At 37.0% G+C, this 25,244-nt stretch overlaps 1 protein-coding gene across 1 annotated transcript in view; it reads left to right on the forward strand.

The window, feature by feature from the left end:
• Window positions 1–5,556: 5,556 nt before the first annotated feature.
• The window catches only part of LOC132074845 (mucin-6-like), a 43,738-nt gene continuing 24,050 nt past the window's right edge, over window positions 5,557–25,244 (forward strand). The window contains exons 1-17 of the mRNA XM_059474881.1: window positions 5,557–5,608; window positions 10,840–10,902; window positions 14,185–14,425; window positions 15,048–15,174; window positions 16,288–16,375; window positions 16,772–16,881; window positions 17,846–18,053; window positions 18,830–18,952; window positions 19,619–19,739; window positions 20,058–20,196; window positions 20,355–20,459; window positions 20,799–20,871; window positions 21,139–21,276; window positions 22,113–22,274; window positions 22,760–22,854; window positions 23,535–23,667; window positions 24,312–24,561. Coding sequence (XP_059330864.1) covers window positions 5,557–5,608; window positions 10,840–10,902; window positions 14,185–14,425; window positions 15,048–15,174; window positions 16,288–16,375; window positions 16,772–16,881; window positions 17,846–18,053; window positions 18,830–18,952; window positions 19,619–19,739; window positions 20,058–20,196; window positions 20,355–20,459; window positions 20,799–20,871; window positions 21,139–21,276; window positions 22,113–22,274; window positions 22,760–22,854; window positions 23,535–23,667; window positions 24,312–24,561 — 2,228 coding nt within the window. The remainder of the gene's footprint in view (window positions 5,609–10,839; window positions 10,903–14,184; window positions 14,426–15,047; window positions 15,175–16,287; window positions 16,376–16,771; window positions 16,882–17,845; window positions 18,054–18,829; window positions 18,953–19,618; window positions 19,740–20,057; window positions 20,197–20,354; window positions 20,460–20,798; window positions 20,872–21,138; window positions 21,277–22,112; window positions 22,275–22,759; window positions 22,855–23,534; window positions 23,668–24,311; window positions 24,562–25,244) is intronic.

Below are 25,244 nucleotides of genomic sequence, written 5' to 3' on the forward strand. Positions count from 1 at the left end.
AGAAAATTTAGGATGTTTTAAATAACTTACTGAACTGAGTTCTAACTAAGCTAGAAATATATGAGCCACTGCTGCTTTCATAAGTAATGCTTTCCATTTATTTTCTGGTTAGTATGGAGTCAAAGTGCATGCTACCCAGGGGAAGAGCTGATGTATAATTCAGGAAACTCCCTGAATTTCCCTTAGAAAAGGAATACTGATTAGTTGGTAAAGCCAAAAGGCCAAAAAAGAGAAAAAAACCCTGACCTGTGCTTTCACCAATTTTTGTCCATCAGATAAACGTTCTCCATGTTAATGTAACTCAGAGGAAAAATATAGGTTAGGAATTATAAAAGTAAAATCAAATTGGTTTCAACATTTTCTATTTGGGGGAAAAAAAAAAAGGAGCACTCCACGTCTGGATTTAGCTCAGCACAAAGTCTGATCTGTCTCTAGACTTTATATGAAGTCATCATTAATCTTTTTTCTCTCTATTAGAAGCAAATGAAAATGAGAGAAACAGTCTTCCTCTGCAGATTCCTTAATGACTAGGAGATAAGTTCGGTCTTAAGAGAATCTGCACAGAATTTTGTTCATGATCATAGTGTTTGAGAGAAATTTTAGTTAAAAAGTCAAAGGGAGACAGACATGAATAGAGGTGACATTCCTCCTGTGGTTTCTTTCCACAATGCTATTATTCTGTTCTCTTCTGTCACCCCTTAGCTAAAATGACCAGAATTCAGGATTTTTACAGAACAAAGTGGGCACCCCAACCACTCCAGAGATCAGAATGCAAACCGGTTTGAGTCCAGCATCAGGAGCACAGGATTCAGAGGCAGGAGAAGGGCGTGGGAGCTGAGAGCAAGCAGAGTTTGTCTTCCCAGTGTTCCTGTGCAGGAAGGGGAACACAGTATCATGGTAGCAGACCTTGCTTTGTTTCATGTGGTTTATTTTTTTCCCCCAAAATGGTTTTACTCCAGAAACACTTGAAATATTTTGTCCCTGTCCTCAGGGCAGCAGATACGCTTCAGGGAACTGTGGGAGTGGCAGCTTTGTCAGCCTCTGGTGTTGGCAGGACTTAAAGAGAGAGCTGCACCAACCCAGGTCCCCACAGCTACATATCTGAGATATTCATCACAGGGAGTGCCAGAGGCATGAAGCCAACACAGGGAGGTCTCATGCCATTGTCCCCAACAAATTATAATTAAAAGTTAAGTACTAATCAATGAAGTCTTTACCACTTTTAGAGGCATGATTTTAAACTATTTTCTACATTTTTTTTTCTAACAGGTATATGGGAAAAACTTGGCTCTACAGTCATTTAAGTTCAAAAGTAGTTTTGGAACAGTATAAGAGTGCTACTTTTGGAACAGTGAAAGACTGCTGTTAGTTATTTCTTAGTTTCTATTCACTTTCATCTATACACACTGTTTAAGGAAAGCAGCTGGAAAGGCACACAGCATTAAATACCAGGAAGTTCTAAAGCTGGGACATAGGCTGAGGATGAGGGATAAACTGGTCATGATTTTTTTGTGAATACTTCTCAGCCAAAAATTTCTTATTTACCACAGTTGGAACATTCTCATAATATGTATCTGTTTTACTGCCAGATTCTTTGGAAAGCATCTTGGCAAAAGAGACAACCAGCTGGCCGTGTGGTGCCTGCCAGCTACTCACACAACTAGACAGGAGCCCCTGGGAGGTGCCATAAGCTTAGCCCAGGGAAGCTGCACTCACCGTGATCCTCTGCTCCCTGGCTACATTACCTGAAAGACAAGGATGAGAAACAGGAAGAAAAAATGGGAGCTTGTTTTCTTCTGTTTAGCACATTAATGCCAGTTATTTTGTGCTTTTGGCTTGTTTTTAAAAAGTGGAATGGCAATGGAATTACCTTGTGTAAGGTAAGTTCCACTAACAGAAAATAAATAGTGTTACCTTGAGACAATCCATACCAAAAGAACCCTGGATTGTCAAACTGTCCTACGAAAATTTTACAGCTCATTGGATTGTAGATAGAAACCAAGGTTGCCCTGGCAGTCATAGTGAATGTCTCAGTCATAAAGGATAAAAGATAACCCAGCTGATTTCAAGAGCCTTATTTTATGTAATTCTGATACAGCATTTAGGAGACAATAAATGTTATATTCATTTTACATATATTATTCAATCATGAGTATTTTAAAACAATTACGTGAAGCTGGGCATCTAAAATAGTTTGGGAGTTAAAGTACAGAGGATTTTAGTAGCATCATATTAAAACAATTTATCTTAAAATGATTCAATTTTAAATTCAAAATTTGAATTAGACAGGAAATCAAATTTCAGAGCTCAAAGACAAAACCCATCAGCTCAGCTGTTGTGTCAAATTGCTATATCTGTAAAGCCTGTATCTTTGCATTCCACTAAGAGCAATGGAAACTTACAGGCAAAAGCTTCCAAAGCTGGAAATTACTTATACACCCACAGGGACTAGGGGTAATCAAATGCTATATTTTCGTCTGACTCTTTATAAAGATATGTAGCTATTTATCCAAGAAATATGAAGGCTGCTAAAATAATATACAATGACTATATTGCAGGAAGTGGAATATTTTCTTAGCAATATGCATAAAAGCATCAAAATATTCTGTAATTGATATACCTAAAAATTCCTAGAGTAATTAAACTGTAGACAAGATAGTCTATTACTTAGTTAAAGTGTTATGACTTTCTCAATTTGCATAGTATCTGGCTTACATAAATTCCTTTGACATTTCAAAAATCTTCCAGAAGTGTACATGATGCTGGAGACTAAACTGTATTTCAATACTGAGAACCCGTTCCTGGATACTAAATATGGCCACAACAATCTCTGCTCTCCTCTACAACAGCAGTTTCTGATAAATGATGTTGTTCTAAACCAATTATAATTATTAAATGGAAAAAATCCACATTAATTAGAGGCATCATTATCTCACTACAGCTGGGCATGCAGTTCTTCACAAAGCTCTTCCATGTAAAGTAATTATCTGTGTACTGTGAACTCAGTCACTACTCATAGTCCTCAAGCAAATGCTCTTTCCTTGGTCTAGAGTCCTGACTTAAATGCAGTTGTAGATGGATGCTTTTGATTAACTGTGTTCACATCATCATGGGATGTCTCCATAAAATAATAACTTGCTGAATCATAAGTATTTAGACTGAGTGACTGAAATTCCTTCCAGGAAAGCTGAAGGTAATATCTTTATCCTGACTTCTCAGACAGAATGAGTTTGGCTAAGTACGTTGCTACAAATACAGGGAACTGAAAACAACAATATTTTGAGTAAATATTTGTAATAGCTTTTGTCAGTATGTGCATTTCTTGAGAATTTTGTAAGCTCCATATAGTAAAGATATAAAAGGTTTCTGTAAATATAAGGGCTACAGAGAAAAGCTTGAAGCTATGGTGATAAAAAAGGAAAATTATCTGTTACCAGTGATCTTAATTCCATGATGTCTCTGTCTGCCACCTTTGATAGTAAAAGTGATGCTCCAAAGTGCCCAGCTCTTTAAATGAGGAAGTAATGAAATGCTCATTGATGTCAGCTGTTTTAATTTATTACTGCTTGACAGAAAGATTATGAACATACATTACAAAAAAAAATTCTATTTGACAACAGTGATGGTTTTTTTTTCTCTTCCATCAGAGAAAGGTAAATTTCTGTCTGACACTATCAGTTATCAAGTTTGAGTTGCTGTGGAGCACTGCAGTCCCTTATCTTCATAAAGAAGATGCTTCTTAGAAGTGTTAAAAATGAAATTCTGTTTTGGATTTCATAAGAACTTAGAGGTGATTTGCCAGAAATACTGTAGTAGGTACAATTGTGAAATCATAATTATGTATTTATCATGGAATCAGTCTGCTTAGAGGCTGTTTTGAGGACTTACTATTTTTCACTTTGATCATGATTTTCAGGAGTCACAAGTGATTTTGTTCATTTACTTTAGGGCTTTTATAAGGCAGATGCAGAAAATTTTCAGCAAAAATTTTAAATTTGGGGTCGCAGTTGTATTATCAATAGCCATATACTTCATTCACCTTCTGTTGTTGGGGAGAGAATAGGGGAGTAGTGAGGGGGGGGAAAAACAACCGTGAAAACCAAAAAGGCAAACCTTCATGTCAATTAAAATTTAACATTCTCCTTTTAATTACAACCACATTGAGCTATGGCTGAAATTAGGTTAAGTCAGTGTCTTTCCTGGGCTTCTTCCCACCACTCAGAAGAGGTAATTCTGAGAATTTCCCTATCCCTTCACTCCCCTGGCCTGACCTTCCCTCCCCTTCCCTTCTCTGACCTTTAAAGCGCTGCCCCTGGATGCTGGAAGCACAGGGAAGCACCAGGGCACACACAGTGTTGGCAGCTGTGGGCATGGATTGTGATCTGGTTGTTGTGATATTGGTGGGCATGACAGAGCAGGCGCCTCTTGTGCAGGCAGACTGCCGAGGAAAAGGCCCCATTTATTCCCACTTTCTTCAGAGGCTCACCTCAGTGTTGCATAGGTGAAAACAGGAAAGGCTGAAGAAATTCATAAGGAGAGATAACCCATGCAATTTATATTTTATAGGGAACGTTTTCTTATATTGAGGCTATATTTTGCCAATGAAAAATTACAGGATCAAACAAGTGCTTGTTTTACTGTCAAATCAGTGGTGGCAGTGATGTTTTGAACATATCCAGTACATTGAACATTTCACCTCTAATATGGAGAGATTCAAGTGTAACAGAAGTTACCTGTGATGTTGGTGGGAAGGTGGAGATCATCTTGTGAAAGGTTCCAAAGTACCACAGTGCAATAGTCTGCCCCATTTTGGAATACAGTTTACCCTCTGTCCTTGGCAATGCTAAGGTGGTGGGCAAGGGCTTACTTAGCTCCCTTGCAATCAGGAAATCAGCTGTGCCATGGATAGACCTCTTTACCCAGGCAAAATTTATTAGTTTGCTTGAAAAGTCACACGAGGGAGAGATGAACACAATCACCCAGGAGAGTGAATGGAAGTTAATGAAAGAGGAGTTAATACAAAAATCTGAGATCTGTATCTCCGTTCATTCACGTCTCACCATCTTTTATTCACACAGTCTTTTCAGCAGTTCCAAAACCCCTGTGTTTCATTTTTCCACTTTGTGTGCTAGTCCAATATTATTCCTTTCCTTATCAGCTAGTGATCATAATTTGTGTATTATTTGTCTTATTGCTTTTGGGTATAATACCAGATTTGTTCAGTAGAGGCAGGTAAAAGTGTTTGAGCTGTTACAAATAGAAGCCATTATAAAAGCCTTGTAAGAATGATAATGAACTGGAGGAGGTTTGCATTTTCTTTTTTCTTCTTTTTCTAAGTGGCTTTTAGGTGTGTTGAACTTGATAAAGAGGAGATCCTGTTTGGCGGGTACTCTGCTGTTAGAATTTCTGCAAGCTGTGGGAATGAGGGAGGGCATTGCAATTCTATATATAAAGCATCCAAGCTTGAAGAGGGCAGCCTAGAAGGTGGCAGCATTGGCACTGCCTGCTTGGAACAGAGGGGAGCACTGAGAACACTGCCCAGGCAGGGCGTGCATCATGCTCCCAACACTGGTACTGCTCATCTTCTGCAGTTTCCTGCACTCTGCCGGTAAGTCCGGGGTGCCTGGGCTCCTCTTGGTACGTGGCTTGAAGGAAAATTGTAGTATGACATCACATGAGGTTCAGGTTTTGTTCTCCTTTCCCACAAACTGCAGAATTCAGTTAACATATTTTCTTCTCTTCTGCTTCATCTTAAAACACAACAGGTTATTAAAAAGTACATGGCTGAAATAAAATAATTCATTCTTCAGTATTTCAGAAAGTTGGTCACTGATTTGTTGGATTCTTCCCTAAAACTCATTCCCTAGTTACGGGAAATATTTTTAATGGACTGCTGTTGTATTTCCGAGTTGCCAAGCGCCTTCATCTTTCAGATGTTCATGATCCGGTGTCCTAGCGATGTCATTGCAGATATATATTGTATATCTTCTGTGTTGAGTGATAAAATAATTTTTCTTTGTTATGTGAACTGCAAAAAGCATTAAGTATAAACATTGTGTTGGCATTAATTTTTTGAAGAATTATGAACAAATCCTATGCTGGAAAACAGGCAAATGGTTCTAGCCTAAAAATTTTACATCACTCTTGGTGTATTCCTCCATATATTATTCAGTACAATCCTTCACTCTTTCTAAGAGGTCTGTCTTACTTTTTTGATCCAACCCACCTGTATACCAGATGAATCTGTAATTTCTGAAAGAAGATTTCATAGGTAAGTTCATTGGCTCTGTAGCTGCTCAGCCACCTTACTCATTATTCCTCCTGTCCTATTACCTGTGGATTTTTGGAGAAAAAGTCTTTTTGCCATGGTTTGGCATGGCTTAAGATGTTTTTGTTTGTTTGTTTTTTTATCTCTTCTGTATATTCTCTTTACTTACCAGTTATTAAAATTAGAATTTCAAGAAAAGATTTCAAGCTGCTGGAAAGCATATTTCACTTGCTTTAGGTGAAACAAAGTTAAATTTATTTCTTCTGTGTTGTGTTTACAGCATTTAATGAATCATGTAGTTCAAATTGCATGGGGACATTTATTGCTCTTAAATCACTGGCTTAAACTGTAGCATGAAAATAATTAAAATATAAGCAACTCAACCCTTTAGTAGACTCTCAGAGCCAATTCCTAACCTCAGCTGTATTGTTCTAAATCAGGTGTAACTCCATTCACTCTATCGGCACCATTGTAACCAATATCAAGTCACGTACCTGAATGTGGGTCCTAACCCCAAGTTTTGCTACCTGCAAAAGCAAGATTTTCATCTACATGACTTCCTGTTTTAGATAATAGATGTATTGATAGAAATACTTGCAATCAAATAGAAAATTGCTGTAGACACTTACACAGACACAAGCTTTATATGTAAACTTGGCCATCCCAAAACAGAATTTTTTCTAGAAAGGACTAAGTTGAATTTAAAGATAAAAACCCTAGAAGCAGGATCTAGAAAATTCTTACAGAGCAGATTTTTCCTTTGGGATGTGTCAACATTTCAGTCCTTGGAATGCCTCACAAGACTGGAGACTCTGAAAATAAGCAGATTTCATTCTGTCAAGGAAAAGTTTGAAATCAGGCAATTTTTGGATGTTGATTTGTATGTTCTTAAATAGGACAAGATGCAGGGTGCTCATTGTTTTGAACTCTAGATCCAAGTGTTGTATCCTCAGAATGAGTCAAAGCCAGGATTAATTCTCTTCTTTATGGATCTGCATCCAAGTTCGGTACCTTCAGTCTATCTCTAGGTAGAAATATAGATATTGATTGCAAGGACATATATTTGATCATTTGATGTGGAATCTTATGGAAAGTGATAACAAGAAAATCAGTAAACATGCTTGAGTTAAAAAAAAATCTGCAGGAACTTGAAACCTGATTAAAACTGTTAGTTCTAGTCTTCGTAATAAGAGGTGCTGATTCGTTGATTAAATCAAAGCTTCACCTCTTTAGCTATTTCAATAATCAAAACTGCATGGATCCTTTTGAGAGGTTTGTGTACAGTCATACTTTTTCTTATGAAGTATGTAACTAGGAAGTCACCTTGATTTATGTTGTTCACATATCTGTGTTTGCAAGAGACAAAGGGAGGTAAAAATTTCATACTGAGGAGAAATCATCATGAACATGTGCAACTAATAACTCATATTAGAGCTACAGCTTTACCAGTACCCTCAGTGTTAAGTTGAATTTTAGTCTTTTATAATTTGTTTTAAAGCTCTTGTCCTTTCCAGAACATCTGACATTTCAACATTTCTGTTTGTCTCCAATTAGAAGAGAAAAACAGAACTCTTTACAAAACAGAGATTTTAAATTATTTCTGCAAGTTGGAAGTACAAAGATTTCATTTCAGTGTTTTGTTTTCATTTTTTTATCTGATGTGAAATACTTTGATTGAAGCCAGTACAACATAAAATTGTATTTTCCCATAGGGATGTTTCAAAGTAACCAGAGTATAGGAACAAAATTACTGATTTCTTCATAGTACGTCATGTTCCCTGGTTTGTACTGCTGCTGTGAACTAGACAGGCTGACCACACAGAAACTGCACTTCAACAGATATCATTCTCAATGAAGTTGGCCAGCTGGAGCAGAGTGGGAATTGGAAGTAAAACCTTCCTTTATCCAAGAGAAGTGAAACTCTGTGTAAAGTTCTACTGAGATAATTCAAAATAAGTATTTCTGTTGAGATAATGTAAAATAAGTATTTTATGTCATTTCTCAAAGGAAAACAATACTTGCAGTAATAGTAAAATGTCAGAAAGGAAGATTTCAGTACTTTAGAAATCTCATTTAACACTAGGACAGTTTTTTAAATGAAAAAAAATCTTAAATGCTTGCAAAATACAACTTCTGCATAGCCATAGTCCTTGCTACATCTGTACATTTTGTGTGCTTCTTGTTGATAGTGTTGCCAGGAAGATTTAACTATTCTCTTCAGAGTTGAGTGTGAGAAAAAGAATGTATATGCTGAGAATAATTACTGTACTGTAATTAGTATCATAGTTTGATCTGACAGGATACTGATTGGCAGATAGTACCAAATGGCTCTGCATTTGTTTTATTAGCTAGTCTTTGGGCAAAAAGTTAAAGTGGATTTCATATCCATAGTTATTTTCAATCTAACCCTTGTACATGTCCATATAATCCAGGATGATTATTATGCTCAAATTTAATCTAAATACAAAACCTGAAGTGCATGTTAAATTTTGTTTGCCATACTTAGGTGCTTGAGTTTGAAAAGCTATCAAACAAGCTTTGTGAACTGATTTGTCTGTTCTAATCTAAAATTTTTGTCCATTAGATATTTTACTTTACATCAAGCTCTCTAGATAGATCTGACTTGAAGTAATGTTTTAGGTGTATATGCAATTCCTGCAAATCTAATATCCTTGGAAGGCAGCAGTTATACACTTCTAAATCCCATTCATTGGTGTTTAAAGTTTAGGATTAAGCTGTAATGATTGGAAAACTATAAAGCCAATACTAGATTATTGAACAAATGCAGGTATCAAAATCCAGGCATTCAAAAAAGGCAGCAGCAACTCTAGGCATGAAGAGTGTTAGCTTGAAAGCCACAAACTGACCGTTCCTTTTTGTGGTGTGCTTGCTGTGATGCACGGTTCACTAGGAACTTGGAAAGGAGCATGCTGCATTTTAGAAATGCCTACTGAGTTGCAGGCCAACCGTGGAGGTTTTCTAAAACTCTGGCAAAATCTCAAACAATTATTGGCCAGTGCTGACCGGTTCTAGACAACAAGGCAGCATGAGTAGGATTAGAATGATTTTGTGATGAGTGTGTCAGACAACTTGGGAGTGGCTGACATAAATGCCATTTTAAGCTATTAGAACAATTAGGATGGGAGCACTCAATTCACTGAATTTATATCCTTGATTTATTTCCCTTATGCCTAAATATTTATTGTATGCAATTCTACCAGTATAGTATTTTAGCTCTTAAAAACTTAGATTAATTTATCCAGATAACATCTTTGTTTAGCAAGTATTGCTTCACAGAAGAATTGAGGTATAAACTGTTGTGAATGTTAGAGATGTCTGAATCTGAAATCCAAAGCAAAAGGATGTGCTGAAACACTCAGTTCCAAAATTCCCTCTTGTGCTTTAACCTAGCCTTACATAAAAGGCAGAGCCTCACCTGTTTTCCTGCAGCCCTTGAGGTAGCACATGGCAAATACTACCTCACCTTCAGCAGCACAGCATGGAATTGGCTGAGAGTCTGCTCCAGCTGGTGAGCTCCCTGGAGGCTTCCACTCACTGCAGTATCCAAGGAAGCAACAGCACCCTGCAGAGCTGTGGTGTATATATAGATATTTATGTGGATTTGGCCTGGTTTATTTGATGAAAGAAACCTTCTGCCACAACATTTTCTATATTGCAAAAGATCCTAAACAGGTAATAAAGAATTGCATGAATTCTACAAGATACTTTGCTCCTGCTATCTTAGAAATACCAGACATGAGAAAATTTAAATTTGAGTGGCACATTTTTGAAGCACCTCAGATCTTTATTCCTGCATCTTGTTTAGGTTTTTTACCACCCAGCTATTGACTCTGAGAGCTCACTTCAGCAGTGCTGGAGGAAAATGCTGGGTGAAAGAGCCTTTGGGTATGTGTGAGAACATGGAGCAGTTGTGCTCATGCAGCAGGTCTGCATTTGACATGGGAAAGGAACCACACTGCAGTCAGCATTTGCTCAACATTCCTTGGCTTCTCCTAACCAAACCAGGCTTTGTGAAGAGGTGTGTGGAAGGGAGCAGGTGACAGCTTGCATCATTCTGCCTTAACGTGAACAGCAAAGGCAACAACTACGCCTGGGGATTTCCTGTCTTCAGCTCCAGATCCCACGGCTCTTGTGAAGACCACACAGGACAATTATTCCCCATATTTTCACACTTTTGGCTATTCCTTCCACTACTTCTACCCAGATGGTGAAACAATAACTCAAAAACATAAGTAAAGGTTTATCCTGCTTTTTTTAACAGGAACATAGGATTTTAGTATGAAGTGTAACAGCTCTCATATTGCATTGAATTTCTGGCAAATTTTGGAAACATTTGTCCAGTACAGAATTCTTTTCTATTACGTAATTATGTAATAGGAATTATGTGATTTTCCATTATAATTGTCATTCATATTTGTGTGACAGAGCACAGTTCGTATGTGCTGACCCTGCTTTGGCTTGCAGCATGCTTAAAAATAAATAAATATACAAATATTCAACTTCTTTTGCTCAGAGGATAACTTCCTTGTGTTGTCTTTTTTCTTTCACAGCTTTTGAAGGAAATTATTGGTCCCCCATTCTTCTCCAAAAACAGAAAGAATCTCTACAAAAAAGTAAGTGTCTGACCTGGTTTTAAGGTTTGCATTGAAGTGTGAGTGACAACTCTATTCAGTATCAAGTCCATATTGCAGAAGGCACTGTACAAACCACATAATAAAAATAAGTCTTTGCCTCAAGGAGCATATGTTTTGAAGCATTAAATTTTAGAAATTCCTAAAGAAGACTTTGCATGTAAAAAGATTGTAAAAAAAAAATGCATTGCCTCACTGGGGTAAGTTTTAAACTAAATGGAAAGTGCTTCAGTGTGCCATGCTGAGGTTTTAATGCCTGAGGATAGAAACTGTGAGCAGTTTAATAGCCTTCCACATTTAGAAATATGCTATTGGGGTAATTTGTGTGATATGTTTGATTTTCATTCCTACATATTACTGCCTAATACTATCTGAAAATTTAGGATATGGATTCTTTTGATATTGCAAAATTCAGGAAACTAACTAAAGCTCATTCTTCATGTAGATTAGGTCTGTGAAAATTATTTTAAAGATTTCAGGTTAAAACAAATTTATATGCAAATGGAGAATCAGAGTGTGGAATACTTCTTCCTCATCTTTATATCCAGCAGCCAGAGTAGGGTCAGAGTAGGACAGATTTCTGCTTCAGTGCTCAGCTGTGCCAGCTGCTGCCACACTTCTGGGTAGTTTACCAGCAGTTTACCCTGAACTCCAAAGAATGACTTGTGTGCATCCATCCAAATCCAAATCTGGATGCAAAATTAACTCCAGCCACCTACTTACTGTAAATTTGTGCTAGTCTGAGTATGAAAAATACAAATAGTAAGGTACTACTCTCTTATTTGTGTAAAACAATCTGCAATGCCAAAACAAAAGAAATTAGCATAATATTTAAAATATTAGCTATCAGAAGTATGGCTGGAAAGGCAGGTATCCATAAACTGTTAACTCATAATTAAAATTCAATGGCAATTTTTGACTGTAGTTATTGTCGAATTTTCTACTACAAAGAAATTTTGGTTCTGTTCAAAATGATGGTGGACAAGGACTTGGAAGCCAGAGCACAAGGGAGTGGTAAGCAGAAAAATCTCAATAGCCTCACATAATTCCCTGAACTGAAAATAATTGGAGACTGAGAGAATATCTGTGGAAGTATAAATGCCTGATCTGATGGCAGTCTTCCCTTGGGCAAGCTTTTAATGGTCACTGCTGGAAATAAAATACAGAGCTACATCAACCCTTAGGCAGAGCCAACAATTGTCACATGTCCTTTTCTGAAGAAATGTGAGGCACTGACTTCTAACTTTGAATTTAATTCAATAGTCATTTAGTTTTCCATGTCCATGGCAAGAAGTAATAAATGTCATCATGCAAACATGATATATGTTATGGGATATGATGTTACTCTGCTACAGGATACAGAAGGCTATGGCCCTTCTGAAAACACAAAATTTTCACAAGATCCTTTCCAAAATAAGTAAGGACACAAGTCCTAATACTCTGATTTTTTTTCTCTCCTAGTCTATTTACAATCTTCCTAGTAATTCATATTTTTAAGGTTTTACAGTAAAATATGCTTTGCTTCTGTAAACCATTAAAAATCAATTCTCTGTACTCCAAAGCTTGTTGCATTCCAGTAGCCGAATGAATTTCTTTATCCCATTTGGGGTAAATGTGGAGGTGTAGAAGAAAAATAATTATATGAAATGAAAATTTATTATAATAAGCATTTATTTAGACAGAAGAAACTTAGAGTGGCTTGAATTAGGAGAATTCTCATACAGTATAAGCATAGAGAAGCTACATGGAGTTCATCTGTAAAGTAAAAATAGCTGAAAGAGTTTTAATCTGACAAAAAATTCTCTAATATTTAGGAACTGATCTCTGTCTGCTGTCTGTTCTTACAGCAATAGAAACAGTAGAGCATGGATATAGACTAAGTAAAAGAAAATCCCTAGATTTTATTTAGTAAAAGCTGAACTCAAAAGACAAACGCATAATCTGGATTTAAACTTGTTTGAGTTATTGACATTCCCATTTGTAATTTTTCTTTGATAAAATTTAAATAAAAACAAATACAGTGACCATGCTCCTGTGTTTATTGAAAGGGGTGCCTCTTGCACTCTGACCATTGTGCAGCCCTGGGTAATCATTCCTTGGCACACTCTGGGGTTTGGTGGTCAGTATCACTCAGACACAGTATATTAAACTAGCTGGACTTGGGCATGAATGATCAGTGATAACAATCAGACAATTCCTATTTTCCAGTCAGACCTTCAGGACAGAACAGAAGTGTGGAAGAGGAGTACTTTTTGCCAACAGGTAACTGCTCACTGGGAAACAGTATTTTCTGCATGACCTAGATAAAACCATTTGTGCATTGTGCAGTTATTTGATCTCTCCTTTACAGTTAAAAGAGATGTTTTGTCTTTAAAACAATAAATGTAAATTGCATGTAGACTTTGATAAACTTATCTGATACTTTGTAACTCTAAGATATATGCTAAGATACCTGAGCTTCATATGATACCATAAGCAGAAATAATTAAAAAATGAAAGTAACAATCTTAAGTCTGGAAATGCAGAACTGAGGACATGATTTTAGGTACTTCAATAAAATTATCAGCTTCAGAGGGACTGTTCAAATGCTGTAAATAGGTGGAGAACTATCTAACAGCAGGTGCTGGAGTTGTATCTCTTTTTTTTTTGGACTCGTTTCCACATATGAACATCTGTCTATTCAGATGAACATTCCAGACTACTTCTTAAAAATTAAAACTGATTAAAACAATCCATATATTTATAAAAATGGCTGGAAATTTGTCACATAAATACACAGTTGAGAGAGTGTGGAATTACAAGCTGGGCTTTGAAGACTGTCTTTGGATATCTGGTGATTGACTGTGCAGTTAATCATGATAGAGTAATGCCATAGCTTGGTAAATGCTGTGCCTGAAATGTTAAGGCTCTGTCCAGTAGCAAGCTGTCACCTTTGCAAACAGATTAACAGACTGAAATAAGAAGGTAAATCTTTATATTACCCTTAGAAGTTTTGAAAGGGCTTTTTCTAATCTAGGAAGTTAGGGAATTCTCTGCTTACAGTAAATGAGAATTTTGTTCTCACTCCTAATATTGTTTAACTTCCTGACTTGAGATAAAATTTTGAGATTACACAAGAATTAAAAAAAAAACAAACAGAGGGCTAGAATGTTGTTTACATAATTAATCTGAGCAGAAGCTTAATAGCTTGTCCTAGTATTTATATTTGAAATGCTAATTAAAATGATCAAATATGCTAAATCCATGTTTCTTTCTCTTTTGTAGTTTTGAGCAAGGATTCCTGTTCTACCTGGGGAGGAGGGCATTTTTCAACCTTTGATAAATACCAGTATGACTTCAGTGGGACTTGCAACTACATCTTCGCAACTGTATGTGATGAGACCAGCCCAGACTTCAATGTTCAGTTCCGTCGCGGGCTGGACAAAAAAATTGCAAGGATCATTATTGAGCTTGGACCTTCTGTTGTCATTGTTGAGAAAGGCAGCATTTCTATCAGGAGTGTTGGGTAAGATTCTGCCGTGAATGGGGCATGAAGTACTTAGAGAAGGCAGGGAGTTACATAACAGGTGCAGGGAGTTATATAGCAGGTGCACTGACAACTGCTTTGTGTCAAAAATGAATTAACAAATTACTAAAGTTAACACACCTAACTGAACTATACTCCCCTATATATTGCTTCCCATCAAGCACTCATACTCTAGAACATTCTCTTTATGAGTTTATCTGATATTGTCAATTTTCAGTCATAATTCTTACATTAAAATGCCATAGACTCTTCTCAGGATAATCAGCATTAGTTTCACTATAATCAGCTTCATGGTTCTTGAAACAAATAACTGTGCTCTAATAAAACCAAACCAAGTGAAGATACTAAGTCCTGTGCAAATATTGTCAGTAGTAGAATCACTGCAACCCATTTTTGGGTGATCCTGCTATGAAACTGCTTATGTGGATTTTCAATCAACAGAAACTTTCATGTGTTTTGAAATGTCAGCGTTAAAAAGGAAAAAAATTCTGTGTCATGTTGCTGCAAGTACTCAGACTGGGTATGTATCATATCCAAAATAAATAACTAATACCTGCATAATCTTGCTATGAGATTGGTTTTTCTTCTCACTTTGTTTCAGTGTCATTCAGTTGCCTTACACCAGCAATGGAATCCAAATAGCACCTTATGGACGCAACATCCGCCTGGTAGCCAAGCTGATGGAGATGGAACTGGTGGTCATGTGGAACAATGATGACTACCTCATGGTTAGTAAAATGTTCTCATAGAGCAGGGAAGAAAATTCTCACTGATTTACTGGAATGGCAAGAACTCTCTGAACTTAATGGGTGCTTTTCCATGTATTTACTATTTTGATATTTACTCTTTTCCTGTTGTATCCATTCCTCTTGAAATAATCAACTTTGCATATTACTTTCCCTTGCAGCATTGGTAGTTAGCTAAAGCCACCAGTGCTGAGATTTGTGGATACTTGCACATATTTTAATCTTTCCTCAGGGTGTTCCAGCAGCTGCAGTCTTTTCCTTAAGAGATGTTTAAAGTTGTGTAGAACTTAATACTGTATGCCATAGTTTCGACTTTTTTATTGGGCTTCCCTGGGATGTCTTTTGGTTTCAAATATCGAGTGCTTCTACCAGTTTCTTTTCTCTTTCCTTTTTCAGAATCTTCTCAGGTTTTCTTTTCAAAATCTCCAATACATTTTCTCAGTGTGACCTTCATATTATTACCACAAAAGACACTGAATTCTGAATTTATTAAGTTGGCTAAAACAAGGAGATGTAGAAAATTGTCTGGGAGATTTATCAGCATTATTATCACAAGTATAAGAGAAAATGCTAGTGTTGGGTTAATCTGACTGTACAAAGAATACAGTTTTATTTGTCTGATCTAAGATTTTAATGATAATTCATTGTTTGTAGCCAGTAGCAATACTATCATTTTAGTCTCCAGAACAACAGAGAACTGAATAACCTTCTTCTGAAAATAGATTGTCTTCCTGTAACCTTAAGTTCCTTAAGAGAAGAAACCTGAAATTTGTGCTCTGTCAACAGAGATATTAGCAAGGCTTCAGCATTATTTTCTTTTTTTTCCCGGATCCTTAGAATGTTATCCCCCCTCAATTCCCTGTGTCTTCAAATCTTATTCTTTTTATTAAATACTAATTTTAAAAAATCACTACTTGCCTATTGGGAAAAGACTTCACTGTATACAAAATTCTTCCTCCAAAAAGTCACTGAAATTAATGAGAAGAATCACGTTTAATTGAGTGCTTGCACTGAATTTGTTTGAGAAAGTTATTGCTGTATAGATAATTATACTTAGGGTGATCCTTTAAAATATTTTGTTCTATTTTATTTTAGGTTTTGGCCGAAAAAAAATATATGGGGAAAACATGTGGAATGTGTGGGAACTATGATGGTTATGAATTGAATGAATTTGTCCGTGATGGTAAGAGACAAGGACATTTCAGAAAGGAGGAGAATGAGTTAAAGTGTGTCAAGGTGAAAATTGAATACTGTGATAGCATTGCAGTGTATCCGAATTGAGTAAAGCAGTGTCATGGGGCACAAACATTCCTCATATGATTATGCTACACTCTGTTATCTTCTATAAGCATAATACAATGGGTTCCTCACACAAGTGATAAGGACTCTTATCTTTTAGAAACAGGTGGTAAGGATCACACTCTCCTGACTTCCACAAGAGGCAGTTATCATTGGGAAAATTAACTAGTAGGACATTTAACAGTCAAAGAATAAAATCTGAGTTTTGCTACATCACAGCAACAAGTAAACAAATCAATGCCGTCTTTTTCCTGACAAATTATAACCCTTTAATTTCCAGGTAAATTGCTGGATACATATAAATTTGCTGCATTACAAAAAATGGATGATCCATCAGAGATCTGCCTGTCTGAGGAGATACCAATTTCTGCTGTTCCTCACAAAAAATATGTAAGAAAGATCTTCTTGGCTTCTCTGCAGCATGATTCTTAGCAGGGGGCAAGATAAATAGAAATCAAGAACAGAGGGGCAGTGGTTTCATAAAAATTACTTCCATGAAAATGGGTACAGTCAACATCTGTATAGCATGATATGAGAAAGAAAATGAGTTCTTTGCATTAAAACCACATTTGAATAAAAGGCCACAGGCGATTTTGAGGCTAGATTTAAATCACTCATAAAAATCAACCAGCATTTAGCTCATAACTTTCTGGGATTCCAGGCAGGTTATCACAGGAAATTCATGGAAACCAGTAAAGCTTTAAGAACTTTTTATCTAACACCTGGAGACCTGATAGTATAAGCTGTACAGATTTGAAGATACTCACAATGCCTACAACATATTGCCAGATAACAGCACTGATAACAGGGACAACCATCATCAACAGCTATCACAGTTCTAAGTGAAAAGAAAATCAGTGTGCCTGAGAACCTTTGAGACCCTACACTGCAGTAGGCACATGATAGGCAACACAAACATGCAGGCACCAGAAATGCACCAAGTGTGTGCTGCAAGAGGAATGAATTTTGTGATCTTCTCATCTGGGATATTTTTCATGGAACATGTTGTCTCATGTTTGCCATGAGACAACGCATTTCCTGTGTGTAATGTTCTCAGCCATTTTTAGGGGGGCTGATGGCACAGAAAGTGACTTAATTTTCAACATAATGTGAAGTGGAATTATTTCAATATATCAAGTTCTTTCTATTGTACAATTAATTTATATTACTTTCTATCTGTGAACTTCTCATGCATTTTAAGTCAAATATCCACTATAAAACTCTGGGGGAAAAAGCAAACAAAGTAACAAGAAAATCTAGCATATTACTAGGAATAACTAGCAGTGTTATTCCGCTGTGGTTTTCATATGAAGGAAACACCACCAGGAACAATATTCTTTCTCTTTTTATTCAGGCTGTGATCTGCTCTCAGCTGCTTAATTTGGTGTCACCAACGTGCAGTGTGCCCAAGGATAGGTTTGTCATTCGTTGCCAGCTTGATATACAGGACTGCAGTGAGCCAGGACAAAACAACTGCGCTTGCTCTACACTGTCAGAGTATTCCAGGCAATGTGCCATGTCCCACCAAATGGTGTTCAACTGGAGAACTGAAAACTTCTGCTGTAAGTTCAAATGGTTTGTTCATGAGAGACTGTGCTTAACTTTTCTGTGTCTTAAATAGAGGGATAATGATAATAACTGGAATATTTTAAAAAGTCTCTACTGTCTTTAATCAAACAAATTCTTTTTTTCAGAGAACAGTGTTCTTTGATAAAACTGTAGGGAGAGCAGGGAAACCTCAAAAAAGGAAGCTCCAAACATAGCTCCTATGTCTAGATCAGTGACAATAAAGTAGATAAACATCCACCAAGTGAAAACTGTTTAACTTCTCAAACTTCCTACAGGGGGCTGCTTGTTCTAAGAACAGTTTTCTTATTACTGTACTTGGAAAATTACCCAGTGAAGAGAGAGCACTTTTAAATAGCCCCCTAAGTCTTTGAACTCTTTTGCTAATAATTGCCATAGCTCCTTTTATTAAAAGATGATTTTCAGTAGCCCTTTTCAGATGTTCTTATTTACAATGACTACTTGGAAGCAAAACCTTGAAGTACTACAGAAAATCTGATTTTTTTTCATTAGGCTGCAGTATGGCCTGTTTGCCATTCTCCAAGCTTCTGAAAAAATGTTTCCAATTTTTTGGGCAAGAAAAATTAAAGAAAGCCAGAGTGAATATATGATAATATATGAATAAAGAGTACTCAAATGAAGAAATTAATATTGAGGCAGGATGAAAGAATGTTAGTGTCAGAAATCAGAAGCTCTTTTCCTTGCTAGGTAGCAGGTGAAATATTCTTTGTTTACACTTTAAAAACCTTAAGACTCCCACTGTTTGTTGCAGCTGTGGGAAAATGTTCTGCAAACCAAATCTATGAGGAATGTGGTTCTCCATGTATTAAAACCTGTTCCAACCCAGAGTACAGCTGTTCCAGTCACTGTACCTATGGCTGCTTTTGTCCAGAAGGTATCATTTCATCATATTCTTAATGGATCACACAAATGTTTTTTGCACATATCCAGTCAAGTGGAATGGACTGCTTAATAATGAACTAGCTGTGCATTTCAGGGCATTGTGCTGCTAGAACTGCTCTTTCTCAGGTAACATAATGTAACTGGAGTCTTGAGTAATTGTGGTCCTTCAAGGTGGTTGGTCACTCTTCACAAGAACAGAATTATGAATACACTTTCCTCACAAGACCATGGTTTGTGATGGGATAAAGATATGCCATCTGCTTAAAGTTCTTTACTTAAATATACATTGATCAGACACCAGGAAGAGGTAGCATGCTTCAGAGTATTTCTGCAGCATTATGGGAATTTTGTAAATTCCCTTTAAAATTAGTCAATATTAATTCATTACAGAAATTGTGATTATTACTATCATTTGCATTTCAAAATAGGACAATTGACTTTGCTTTCATATGACAAAGTAGTCAAAAGCTGTTGTCACTTGTGAATATTCAGTTTCATTTTAATTAGGAGAAAATATCCTGCATGTTACATCTCAGAGTATGGACACTGGCTGTGCAAGAATAGCATTCTCAGGCTAATTTCAGAAAGCACTCAAGCCATAATTACTGTAGTGCTAAGTGAGGATGGAGAAAAATGTTTTGTTTATCTTCTTTGGCAGGAACTGTTCTTGATGATATCTCGAAGAATCGGACATGTGTTCACATCAGCCAGTGTCCATGTACACTGAATGGGAAAACATATGCTCCTGGTGAGACAATGAAAGCAGCTTGTAGGACCTGGTGAGTAGCAACAGATACTTTCATGAGAGAATAAAAAGTACCTTTACCAGAACATTGGAAAATTTTGCCTAAAAACATTTTTCAAAGGGCAGCACCTTTCACAGTTTCGGAAAGTTTACTGACAATCCATACAAGAGTTTAGCAACTTTGAATTAAGATGAGCAACTTCAAGTGATATATGTATATAAAGAAAATCAAAGCATAGAAAACAAAAAGAGATAAGTGATAAAAACAATGTATTTCATTGCTAGGAATTAGGTGAGCTTTTAGAGCATGAAGAAAAGAATAACCTTGCACAGAATTTCTTGTTTTCTGCAGTAAATGTGTGATGGGTCAGTGGAACTGCAAAGATTTGCCCTGCCCTGGAAGGTGTTCACTGGAAGGAGGCTCCTTTGTTACCACGTTTGATTCAAGGCCATATCGATTCCACGGGGTTTGCACTTATGTTCTTATGAAGGTAATTTCAACAGACTATCAGATGGATATATTTTAGTCAGTATTTGGTTTCCTATTGGAACACAAACTGAGGACTTCATAAGATACACATTTATTCTACAAATCATTGTTATACTGACATGGCTTCTCTTTTTACTTCTCTTTTCCATTTCCCTCCAGAGTTCCAGCCTGCCACACAATGGAACCCTAATGGCTGTGTATGAAAAGACTGGTTATTCTCATTCTGAGACCTCACTTAGTGCTATAATTTACCAATCTGCAAAGGTATGTATTCCCTCCACAGGTTCCATCCAGGATTTTATCACTAGATTAGCAAAATAAGTGCTCAAAGTCATTGCTGGTATCTTCAACTTAAAAATTATGGAAGATAAATACTGAAGATATATTTCTGCTCATGTATACACAGTAAAGATCTCAGTTGCTGCATCAACTCAGGAAGGTATTTTCAGAGTGAAAGATAAAAGCAGCATGTTATAGTGTAAGAAAATGCTTGAATTAATTTTTTTCTTTTACACAGATCATCAAGAGTACAGCTGCTTAACTTAACATATAAATACCATCTGTAAAGATAGTTACTTCTGGTTCCATGTCTTCTTCTTACAGGACAAAATTGTGATTTCTCAGAATGATCTCCTTACTGATGATGATGAACTCAAGCGGCTGCCTTACAGATCAGGTAAAAAATAAAGGGGGAATATAAGTTATATCCAAATTAAATTGTCTGTTTTTACACAACACAGCATCTTTCACCATCTTTCAATTGCTAATACCAGGGGTTTTTAGAGGACGGTTAAAGTGTCTCCTGCTGCATCTGTTCCTCTGTGGAGAGTTGTGTGTGGGAGAAGAGTTGTAGACAGAGTGCTAGAACATTTATATATGTGTTAAAATTGTTACCTTGCAGTATCACCAACATCTCTATTTTTAAACGTGCTTGTTCCTTCAGGAGACATTACTGTTTTCAGGCAGTCCTCCATGTACGTTCAGATGCATACAAACTTTGGGCTGGAACTTGCAGTTCAAACGTCGCCTGTGTTCCAGGCCTACGTGAAAGTTGGATCACAATTCAAAGGCAGAACACTTGGTAAGTAAACAAATCCCCTTGCAAAAGAGGAAATGAAGGGAGTATAATTTTGATAAATTAGTATTCATCTTTTAGGAAATCAATTTTCTTCTCCAGATTCAAAGAAAAAAAAAACATTGGAAACTGAATTGATTTTTCACTAATAACTTTAAAATTAATCAAAGAAACTAAAGGTGTCGCATTTTTCATACATAACACAATGCTGTTCTGTATTTTATCTGTGCCTTTTTCAATATGTGCTATACTACACAACGAAGGAGCAACAAATAAGTCTGTGTGGTCTCTGCATCTTGGAGCACAAAGTTCTTTGAATGTAGTGCACGACCACTGTAAACACAATGAGCCTAAGAATCTAAAAGCTTCTGAGCTGGAAATCACCAGATGGAGATGTTTATTGCACAGCAACATTAGCCACACAAGCGTATTTTGCATTCTGATTATGGGGAATTACAGACAGGCTTTGGCTTTTACAAAATCCTAAATGCATATTCTTTGTCATTGTGCATTTAATATACATAAGAAAACATGCAACTTCAAAAGTTTTTCATGGCCTTTCTTTTTTACATTATTTAAAACCACTTTTTTCTGAAAAAAAGACAAAAACTTCTCTATGATTTTGTCATTGATTAGAAACTGACATTCTTAACTTGAGAAGGCAGAGGCTCAGTGACTGAATATGTACATAATCAACATTTTCTGGCTACTTGACCTGAGTAGTCATTGACACTCTATGTAAAACTGCTGAATCAATTATCTCACTGTCATAGAATGAAACATGGGCCACTGTGCACGCATTCTTTAATTTCCACCGTCCCTTGCATTTCTGATGTTGTCAGGTTTGTGTGGCAATTACAATGGAGACACTACAGATGACTTCATGACTAGCATGGACATCACTGAAGGGACAGCCTCCCTGTTTGTAGATTCCTGGAGGGCAGGAAATTGCCATCCTGCCTTAGAGAGAGAGACTGACCCTTGCGCTTTGAGCCAACTGAACAGTAAGTACATGATGCTGTGGTAACTGATCTCTCCAGCTGGCTTTGTCTGACACTTCCATAAGCCTATACCAGGGAAATGAGAGAGCTGCACAGAAACAGAGACTGAGAGGATTGAACCTCACAAATTTAGATCTGGGATTGAGATGATGAATGAGAGTGGTTTGATCTGTCTAGTGAAACTGCAATGTCCACAAGTGTCTTAGGTTTGCTCAGTCTCAGCAGTACTGAGACTGAAATCCAGGTTTTGTCTTCCCAACTCTCTATTGCTATTGGTCTTAAAAAAAATAAATTGTGAAAAAGAAAAAAAAGCTCTACTGAGCTACTTGTACAAGAATAGAGTCTGAAAGCTAACAAGCTAGGAATTGTCCTATTGTTCAGTGCATCATTGCCAAAAGTTCGCCTAAAACACCGAATTTTTGAAAATTTCCTTTTCCATTTTCCCCCCTAACTTTCCCTTTTTAATGTTTATTGTTTACTTTCATTAGAAATATCTGCTGAGACTCATTGCTCCATTCTGACCAAGAAGGGTACAGTGTTTGAGAAATGCCATGCTGTGGTGAACCCTATTCCTTTCTACAAGGTATGAAGTTATTATGATGGATGTTGTACAGAGGGAGTCCAAATATAAACCAGATTGGACTCATATACGGTGTCCCACGCATTGAATCAGCAATGCAGAGAAGCTTAGGAACAGGTCTGGTTTTGAAAATTATGTCTCCACACTGAAAGTCTGTTTGGTCACAGGCACCAGTCCCATCCCTGTGAATCAGAAAATATTTTTGCTCATGCTGCAGTTGTCCATGACAACAACTTTAACTGTGTAAAGTGTTGATTTTACCATGTGCATAATTGAGTTTAGTACTTGTCAATCTACACAAAACATTTTGAATATTAAAAATGAGAAGCAGCAAATGAACAAAGGCATTTTTTAGGGTACTAAGTATATTTTATTTACATCAGCAATGCAATTACTCAGATATTTCATCAGCAATGCAATTACTCAGATATTTTCCATGAGATTTAGTTAAGCAGTAATATGTATCTTGTGTGACTTAGTTCTGTAGTTCAGCATAGAATCATATTGGTTGGGAAAGATTTTTGAGATCATTGAGTCCAACCATAAATACAACAATGCCAAGTCCACCACTGCACCGTGTCCCTAAATGTCACATCCACATGTCTTTCAAATACCTTCAGAGTTTAGCACTTCCAAATGTCTGGTCCCCAGTAACAAAGTACTCTTTGTGTGTTGGGTTTCAGAGATGTGTCTACCAAGCCTGTAATTATGAGGAGACCTTTCCTTATATTTGTTCTGCACTGGGATCATATGCACGAGCATGCAGCTCCATGGGTTTAATCCTTGAGAACTGGAGGAGCAGTATGGACAATTGCAGTGAGTACCTGAACCAGCTCTTAGTGGTCTGCCATCAGATGAGTAATGAGGAAATAGTGATCAGAAAGAAGACCTGCAATTGGGTAACAAATATCCAACTATTAGATACCTTTCTAGAGTCTGTCTCAACAGGGTTGTTATTTCAAGACTATATGAAAAAGATTATTCATATGCTTTAAGGTGAGCATGTGGATGCTTCCAGGACTTGATAATTAAGGTATAGAATAGCCAGAAAAATAAAGCTATCCTGTAAAATGGGAAAGAACTAGGGAAAACTGACTACAGATTTTATTTTATAATTTTGTAACTCAGACACATGCATGGGTTTCACTGTTACTCAAAAATACACTGATATTTCTGCTAAGCTTCCTTTGCATTATTAAATTCCAAGATTCACAAAAAAGCTGTAAGGTATTTTACCTGCCTGAAACTTCTGAACAGCTGCATAGTTTGCTGTTAAGTCTTGGTCTGCAAAATGTTTTGCTAGAGCTCCACGTCCACAGGAAGAGAAGCAGCTGGAAGCATTAAGCAATGAAACTATTGGCACAAAATAAGCAGCACATAATAAGCAAAAGGACGTTATCTTTTACGAGGAAGACAATCAGTAAATGAAGTTTAACATACGCTCTTGTCTTGTTTTATAGCCATTACTTGCACTGGCAATCAAACATTCAGCTACAACACTCAGGCATGTGACAGGACATGCTTGTCACTCTCCAACCGAGCCCTGGAATGCCATCCAAATGATATTCCTATTGAAGGCTGCCAGTGTCCTAAAGGAATGTACCTGAACCACAAGAATGAGTGTGTTCATAAATCTCATTGTCCTTGCTACTTAGAGGACAGAAAGTACATCCTGCCTGACCAGTCAACAATGACTGGTGGGATCACCTGGTAAGTGTGTCAAGTTTAAAGGAGAGCAAAGTGAAAATGGAGAAGAGGGGGTCGTCATGTCTCTGTCAAGGGTCAACTGCAGTAAGCAGACAAGCACCACACAGCTACTTACTCAGTGGAGGAGAATCAGGACAACAGCAAGAAACATTATGGGTAGAGATATAGACAGTTTACTAAATTTCTTTATGAATAATAAGCAAGAAGCTTATTTAAAAGCAAAGCATCATGAACAATCAAAGCTAAGTAAGGAATTGATTCAGAACTTCCTGTCAGCAGGCAGCCATTCAGATGTTTCCAGGAAAACATGAATTTGCCATGCATAATGGTTTGCTGGGAAGATGAGTACTGTAACTCAGAACATCCCTCCTTCTTCCTTCTTTACCTGAGCTTTTATTGCTGAGCTTGATGTGGTATAGTATGGAATCTTTCTTTGGTCAGTGGGGTCAGCTCTCCTGGGTGTGTCCCCTCCTAGTTTCTGTTCAGAATGAAAGCACTTTGCTTCTCAGCCTCCTCCCTGGCAGGGCAGCCTGAGGAGAAAGAATGCTGGGACCCTGCTCAGCACCAGCTAAAACAACATTGTGTTATCAACAACGTTTTGGTCACAAATCCAAAACACAGTACCACTGAGCTGCTAAAAAGAAAATTAACTCCATTCCAGCCCAAACCAGTACAGTCTCCTTTAT

This window comes from Ammospiza nelsoni, chromosome 6, assembly GCF_027579445.1.
Source record: "Ammospiza nelsoni isolate bAmmNel1 chromosome 6, bAmmNel1.pri, whole genome shotgun sequence".
Lineage (NCBI taxonomy): Eukaryota > Metazoa > Chordata > Aves > Passeriformes > Passerellidae > Ammospiza > Ammospiza nelsoni.